Consider the following 8,356-nt stretch of genomic DNA (forward strand, 5'->3'; position numbering starts at 1 on the left):
CCCTCTCATCTGCTCCTTCAGTCCTCGCCTCGGCGGAGGGCCTCTGGGGCCCCAGCAGCAGTCCCGAGCTGATCTGTGTAAACCTCGCCTCAGAGGAGCCTTTCCAAGCAGCCCAGGACTACACACACACACACACACCCTCCTGGAAACGCTACAGGTGAGCGGCCTCCGTCGCTAACTGTGCACACACGTAGATGGAGAAATATGAACGTAGGAGTCTGCGGAGTGCGGCGTTCGTACTCACATGGACGAGCAGGGAGAACTCTGTGACTAAACCACTCAGCTCCTTCAGGTCCTGAGGGGAAAAAAAAGGCTTGATGTATTTTATTGAGTTACCATAAACACACAAAACGACAGTTATAACCGACCAAACATAGAACGGGCTTTATCTAATGAGAGGGAAAGCATGCAGCTCAAGTACTTCTGTTGGTACAGAGTAGGAATGGACTCTATACAAAGATCCCCAGACCTCCCTCTGTCTTCCACCTCCCCCAGTTCTTCCAGGGAGACACCGAGGCATCCTGAGGCCAGTCGAGATGTAATCTCTTTGGAGAGTATATATCTTGTTTCTTTTATTATATGTCAACGCTGATCTTTTTAACTCATCACATATGCCCCAATTAGGAAAGTAAAAGTGTAAAAATAAATAAAAGAAACTATGAAAATCATGTGGAAATCATGAAAACAATATTTTAGTGTGAGATTAAAACATTGTTTTAAGAGTGTTAGTCACACAGATCACCTGCTGTCCTTTTTGTCTCGTCTTTTCTTTAAAATGTTTTTTTTTTACTTTACCTTCATTTTATTTTATTGCTTTTACATTTCCTACTATGTGAAGATGTTTTTTGTCCACTCTCATTTACACAGAAGTAAAAATACAGTTTGAGCTCATAGGAGTAACTGTGATGTTAAGATCTTCTGCACTGGCCTGAGTGGCAGCTCGTAACTTTTAAAGGGAAACTGAAATTCAGGTTAAAATCTTGTCTCTGCTTTGTGTCATAACTGGACCCCCCCCTTTACGTAAACAGGTCTAGGGTTTTTATGCAAAAATACAAAAATTAAACGTTTAAATTAAGGGAAAAGGTGGTTCTGTGAGGGTTAAGAACCTCTGCAAGAGTCACAAGGAAGGACTTTTTTCCTCTGGTGTTTGGACAGCCAGGTTAATGAGGACCGAGTCAAAGCACCATCCGAACATTTCTGCGTGTCACTGCAACGCCAGCTGGGATACATAGTGACGGAACGTAGAGGTGAAAAAAGTACAGGAACATTCTTGCCTGTTTGTGAACATTTATATCAGTTAAACTCTTCCGGGGTAAAGTTTTGGAGGGTCTGATTCTCCTGCTCTGTGTTGGTGAAGGGACAAAGTCCAAGTAACTAATTTGCACACTTGCCAAAATTCTTAGAAAGTACTAGAAAGCTGCTAAATCTCCAGACCTAAAAGAGCAGGCTTAAAAAGCTGTCACAGTTTACAGTGCACCCTCTTTAAACTTATAAAAAAGCCCCTGTGCTTTAAGATTCCGTGTCAGGTTAGGAGTTCATGGTTGGTTGGATATAAAAGACAACTAAGAAGAAGTTTTTAATTGTACTTTCATATTTATTTTTATTAGCGGTGTCTTTAAATTTATTTAATGGGATGATGGGGGTTGGGATTGTTTTTGCCACCAGATTTATTTGTTTCATCATATGTTTTTTGCTGAAATTAGAAACTTAAAAAAGGAAAATCTGTGTATTTCTTACATGTAAAAAGTCTGCACAATAAATAAAACAGTTGATTTCAATAACACAAACTAGCATGTAATTTCAAGGCCACATGTTGGGATAATGATAAAGCTGCTGTAGGATGCGTACCTCTTCCAGGTTGTCCCAGGACTCAGCTGCATTCTGATCAGCAGGGATTTCAGGGAGCCGAAGCTGGATTTGCCGGTCCGACGGCAGCTCATCTCCGACGTCTTCGACTGTGTGGCAGCTGGGCGGAGGAGCGGCGGGCGGTGCCGCGCAGGCGGCTTGAGGCGCTGGGCTCGAGTGCAGAAGCAGGAAGTACTGCGCAGCGGCTGACGCTTGGTTCCTGACCGGCTCGACGAGAGCTTCCAGATCCTCGGCGTCTTCGGAACGGACTCGACTGCACAGCTTCTCCATCTCTCTGATGTTAGCTCTCAGCTGCTGCAGAGGGTGGAAAAAAAAAAAAGAAAGTCTGTGTAAACTGATCTCTTATCAAGATTTCAATCCAAAATGAACAAGGAATTAAATAATTCAATGCCTAGCTGAAAGTAATTGTTCATGGTAACATATTCTGTGTGGAGGTTGTGTGTGTGTGCGTGTGAGAGTTGATGGGAGCTTAATAAGGTTTAGATATGAGGCGGGGGAACCCGAGAAATGCCCTGAGGGTGACAGGAGGATTACACCGCAGCCATCAGGCCTCCAGGCCGTGGCGTGACCCGGGCTCAGAGGGTCAATGTGCTGCCGATAACGCGTTCCTTTAATTACAGGACATGAATAAACATACGTCAACACTCATGTCCTCACATGAAGAAAAACTGAAAAACACACCGATCAACACTAAGACGGACATGTCAGGCACCTGTCAGCCTGGGAATGAGCCCCGACTGTAATTTGAACACACGCAGACCATCTACACTCAATGAAATGCTTGATGTTTTAGTAGAAACCCTAAAAAAAGACACCCCTCCTGTGCCTCGGTGCGTCTCGTAGTGTTTGCTTATGTGGCTAAGGTGTGGCAACTTCATGCTTCTTTCTCCTGGGTGCTTCTTTGGTGCTGAGGAAGTGGCAGAACATGTCAGTCATTCAGCAGGGTGAGAGCCCGCAGCCTGCTCTTCCAGGAAAGATGGACAAACAAAAACAAAATAAAAAGAGGCAGATGTGTATTTTAATAATTGCCAGAGTATGGCCCGAAAAAACAAACAAACACCTGCAATCTGTCCACCAATCGTCGTATTGGTTTATCTATGCAACATAAAGACACACACACACTCGAACATCGAAAGCGGGAGCGACAAACCCCAACTTTGAATTAACGCCACGAAGACACGGGAAAGCACTCTGTGTGCGCCCCCGGGGATCGTGGGGTAATGGTGAGAGGATAGGTGTGTGCCTGTTTAGAGTTATTTCACCTTCAGAGACACTGTGGCTTCCAGGCAACAATGTCCCTCGAGGCATTTCACACCGACCATGTGAACAAGGAGGCAAGTGCTCAACACACACAGGAGATTGTCTATTTGAGGTTCAGTAGAAGCTCCTTCCATGGCATGATTTTTTTTTCTAAGAAATGGCAACTTCTTATATGTGCAGTTCACTCATGCATTGTGCACTGATGCCTCTTTGAAATAAAAAGATTCTGCTTACTTAGACGCTGGATGGACCCCTCTGCTCTTTAACCAGAGGAGCAAAGTATCCCCAATTTCTGTTAACAGTTTAAACAGTTTTGATTCGTCAGACCACGAGACAGTTTTCAACTCTGCTCAATTTATCTTAAACAAGCTTGGATCGTAAAACGGCAACTGCATCTTCAGTGCCTGGGAAAAAGCATCGCACCCCCCTGAATACTTCCACATTTTGTCACGTTACAACAACAAACTTCAGAGTGTTTTGCATGGATTTTATGTGATAGACCAATACGATGTAGAGTATAACGGAAGAATCAGCATGTTTTACACAAAATCCTTTGAAAAGTGGGGCATGCATTCAACGCCCTTGCTGGATAGACTCCAATAGTTACTGCAAAAGTTTTAAGCAAACATCTTGAGCAATAAGTAGCCCTCAGAGTATGTTTTGTGAATGACTCTCAGCTCCCACCACATCAAACTTTAGCTCAATATCAGTCAAATTAACTGAGTTGCAGCCATTTTTGTGTTTGGTTATGTCAGCTGGCTGTGGCAACCATCTTGAATTGGGGCAACTTCACAAATTAATCAGGTGTAGATGTCCATTCAGCGATTGCTTCCTGGGAGATTCATTAAAATCCACAGTGGTTCTAAAGATATTTTGCTAACACAACAAACACAGACACAGGGAAAAACATTATTGCTTTTACGTTCAGGCGCTAAGTCACATCAATCTTCAGATGTTTTTGTTTTGTTTCACAGAGCGCTGGGAAATACCTGAACAGTTCTGCTGGCATTAATGTGCTCCTGATGGAGGCGGTCCCACTGTTGGCTCTGCTGAAACTGTGAACACGAAAGAACAAGTATTACTTATTCATCGGAGCTCTGAAAGTAACAGTTTGGAAGTGATGGTTGCGCCGGGCCAGATTTCAGCCGTCACCTTCAGTATGTTGTTGTGGTGTTTCTGCAGCCTCTCCAGGTCCGTGGGTAGAGCCACTTTAATGAACTTGTGGATCGGTGCCTCCAGGCGCCTCAGTGTCAGCTTGTTGCCTTCCTCTGCCATGTGTCCTGCTGAGCGGCCACAGCCAACACCTCTGTGTAACTTTGACGCTGCACCTGGTCGGCTTTATCTCACCGTGCCCACACACTGTAAATACCAGCAGAGCTTTGCTTTTTAATTAAATACGCAAATAAGACTTATTAAAGCCTGTGACACACGCGGTACTGCCCACACATCTAAAACTGGATCCTTGAAGAGATTAAGTAATATATTTATGTTTTTGCTAACATCCCTCAGTGAAAAGACTAACTTAAGTAGAAGTTAGGAGATATAAAAACAGCCTAACTGATGGGAAAACATCTTTACTGAACTACGACTAAGAACCGTTACTCACATTTCTCTATTTTCTGGAGATTTCCAGACAAAACTATTGTCATTCAATTACAGATTATTTGATGAAATAACCAACAACTCTGTACTACCAGACTACATGAAGGAAGCAGTTCCCTCAAACATTTTGTCACTCACTGTCAGGCAAAAATTCTTGCATTGCCTGAGCCTGAGCACACCAAGCTAATTAAAAAGCAGGCACATTTGTGGGCAGCACAACGTTGTTACGCTTGACAGGGGTACCATTAACTACAGGGTTGGTTTATTTTGACACAACACCAGCAGACCCCAGTGGAAGTTGAACATAAACTATACTTTTTTTTAAAAAAGAATAATGTCTTCTCTAACATAGAAAAGAGTCTTCTGACATTTAGAGAGGAAAAATAAACAACTTCACACTTGTAGCTGCACACATAACAGCCCTTTAATGAACTGTAGCACAGATAGGATTGTGTAACAATCCACATCAAGTCCCAGGTCAAAATGATCAAAGGCCATAAACTTCAGTTTTTTTAACCCGTGAGGCGCAGAGCAGACACTCGAACACATGCTGCACCAACTCCAACTGTTTGTTTTTTTAATTCACTCAGAATCTAAATGTTTCTAAGTAATCAAATAATTTACGACTTCAATCTAGTAACAAACTTGACAATAAATAAAAAAACAAGCTTTGGAACAACTGCAGGTCAATTCATACTTTTTCTATTTTTGCAGTTTGGTAATTCTGCACCCATACTTTCGTGGGAACAAAAAGAAGCCTCTTTGTTTCCATCTTGTCAACAAGGGTGATGATATATTATACTGAAATACACTTAAAACAGCTTTTTTTGTTCATTTTTACAAAAGTTTATTAAAATATATATATTTTTTAAATGTAGTGGAATCTAAAAACAGCATATTTGTGTCATTGATCAATAAGAAGCATACTCATGGCCATATTTATACATATTGTAACTATTTTTTTTTAAATATGAGTACGGTTTTTGTGTTGTATGTGACTCCAGTATAAACTACGTAACAACAGGGGGTTATATGGTGAACAGTGGGTACGAAATGCCCCCCGTTGAGTCCAAAGTGGAGTCCAAAGCACAGCTTAACCAGCAACCTTCAAACACATTTGGAAAGGTGTTTTCTTTTTATCTTTTAAAACCAAATCCATTATAAACTGATATATTCGTGGGGCCAAAACAAACAAGCAGATCTGCTTCATAGATCTGCATCAGCCATAAAAAAACACCAATCTGTTGACCTCTAGTGCCTAAAGATTGGGCACATATTATGAAGAAGTTAGAATTTCTTTTAAGCAATATCCTCCTTCTCAGCCTTCAGTAATTAAATCTGCCAAGCGTCCCAGTTTATTAAATCTAGAGCTGGTAAATCTGCATTAGAAACCTGCCTGAGAAATCAAAGTATTGTCTCCTGATTCACATAATGTAACAAAGGGCTGAGATGAACAGAAACTGATACCACTGTGTTCGTGTTAGTTTTCACAACTTTAAAATGCTAAATATGGTCTCGTTTTTCAAACGAGACAGATAACATGTAACTAGACGCGAAACATTTAAAGAACTCGACATTTATTTTACCTTTTGTTTTAGGTTTCAGTTTGGTTTTGGAGGCGAAGTAAGTCAGGTCACATCTCATTAAGTGTCGGCGGAACAGAAAGTGAAATCACTGAAACACGTTCAGCTCAGCCAGCGGCCTGAAATTAAGAGACTAGCATCGCTGCTTTAGCAGGACAGCTCCGTGTCCGCTAAACTTTTTAAAACAGAGAGATTTTACCAAATGTTACTAAAGCACCAGTGCTGTTTGAACACGACACTTACCAGCGATGTTATCGCTCGTAAATAGGATTTACATCTGCTAAAGTCCGATGTAGGCCTCCATACTGGCGGTGAAAATCATTTTCAGCTACATTTAGCTGGTTTTAAAACTGTTTCCCTATTTTATTCCTAACAAAAAGTTGTTTGTAAACAACTCTCTGCCTGGTGCGTCCGCGAATATGCTCCGACTTCAAACAACGACCGCAATTATTGTTCCTCACCATTCTTCTCCTTTAAAAAGTCTTCTTTAAAAAAAAGAAAGAAAATATTATTATTATTATTATTATTATTATTATTATTATTATTATTATTATTATTATTATTATTATTATTATTATTATTCATGCAACTGTTGTTTATTATTGTAGATTGTTCATATATTTGAAAATGTTGAAAATGTATGTTTATTACTTTATTCAAGCTGAAATCCTTCTTTCATGATTAGGAAATATTACTTTACTCAAATAAATCATTTGTGCTGAAGATCTATGCAAGACATTCAAACAAAATCACAAACTTAGCCTCTAACAGAAGCACAAAAATGTAATAATAATAATAATAATAATAATAATAATAATGATAATAATAGCTTAGAATTTAATTTTGAGAACTTATCATAAAATATTGAGAATGCCAAATGCTATCAACATAATATTCCCAAATAAAGGCAGACTTTCCTGAAAATATTAAATTACTATATAAAAAAAAAGATAAACACCAAGAAAACAGCTCGAATTTCTCAAAAATGTGGAAGTGACAAAGCTTTACTTTGTAGACCCAAATTGATGTTATCACTATCAATGAAACAACTTTCTGTGTTATTTCACAAAAGTAAGCAGCTATAGAAATTATATTTATTTGTTAGATTGATTAACTTTAAATTCCCTTTTTTAAAAACATATTTTATTCTGCTTTTTATTGTTAGGATCAAATTGCCCGTCAGTGTCAGTGGGTTTCAGTCTGAAGTTTTGTTTGAAGTTTGTTCGTAACTCCTGGTGGCGTTAAAGTTTTTTTTTATGTTCAGTGATTGTGTTTTTCTCATGTTCTTTGTTGTTATGTGTTTGAGTTAATCTTGTCGTTTTTACATCCTTTTCTGTTTGTTTCAAAATATTTTTGTTTTTGTTTTTTTTCAGTGCCTCGTTCTAGTTTTCCTTCCTGTTTTTGTTTTCTTGCTGTGTTCTTCAGCCCTTGTCGTGAGACACCAGCCCCCAGTTCAACGTTTGTCATTTATTCATTTATTGTTCTCTCCGTCTAATTTTGGTCAATTTCTTTTCCCCATGTATCATTCTTGGGGTTTTTTCTTTTTTTAAGTACCATTTTTGTATCTTTTACAAGCTTTTTTGTTTGTATTTCCATGAAGTTTACTGTTTTTTCTGTTTCTGCAGTACTTTTTTTTTGTTTCTGTTTGAAAATGATCAAAGCTTTCTTCTGCGTTTTGATCCTCTTCTACCACAACTTATGAAAATGATTACATACGTTATTCAGTTTTATGACATATTAACATATTGTTTTTGGATTTTTGTAAAGAAAAAAGTATATCTCACTGAGGACTTTCCTGAGGTGTTGATCAATGAAGACAATCGATAAAAACAAGTGTATCCCATTCCAGCTTTATATGCAAAATCCTATATTTTTTAATAGGATTCTATTACCTGATCAAGTCATATTATTCATATTACAAATCATGTGTATCTTTGAACTAAGTCAAACTAATTGTTTGAACTAATTTATCTGTATTCTTTGATGATAAGTTTACAATCACCATATAGATGAGAATGAAGTGTTAAAACTGACCAGAAACAGAA

At 39.0% G+C, this 8,356-nt stretch overlaps 1 protein-coding gene across 2 annotated transcripts in view; it reads right to left on the reverse strand.

Moving 5' to 3' along the window:
- The window catches only part of stx17 (syntaxin 17), a 12,411-nt gene extending 5,670 nt beyond the window's left edge, over positions 1–6,741 (reverse strand). The window contains exons 1-5 of one of the 2 annotated variants that reach the window (XM_017425071.3): positions 6,555–6,741; positions 4,279–4,485; positions 4,116–4,181; positions 1,849–2,160; positions 245–295 (exon numbers count right to left, since the gene is read on the reverse strand). In XM_017425071.3, coding sequence (XP_017280560.1) covers positions 245–295; positions 1,849–2,160; positions 4,116–4,181; positions 4,279–4,401 — 552 coding nt within the window. In that variant the 5' untranslated portion in view covers positions 4,402–4,485; positions 6,555–6,741. Of the gene's footprint in view, positions 1–244; positions 296–1,848; positions 2,161–4,115; positions 4,182–4,278; positions 4,486–6,314; positions 6,482–6,554 lie in introns of those variants that run through there. The other variant, XM_017425072.3, reaches the window with a different exon arrangement.
- Between the last annotated feature and the right edge of the window lie 1,615 nt (positions 6,742–8,356).

Source organism: Kryptolebias marmoratus, linkage group LG16, assembly GCF_001649575.2.
Source record: "Kryptolebias marmoratus isolate JLee-2015 linkage group LG16, ASM164957v2, whole genome shotgun sequence".
Lineage (NCBI taxonomy): Eukaryota > Metazoa > Chordata > Actinopteri > Cyprinodontiformes > Rivulidae > Kryptolebias > Kryptolebias marmoratus.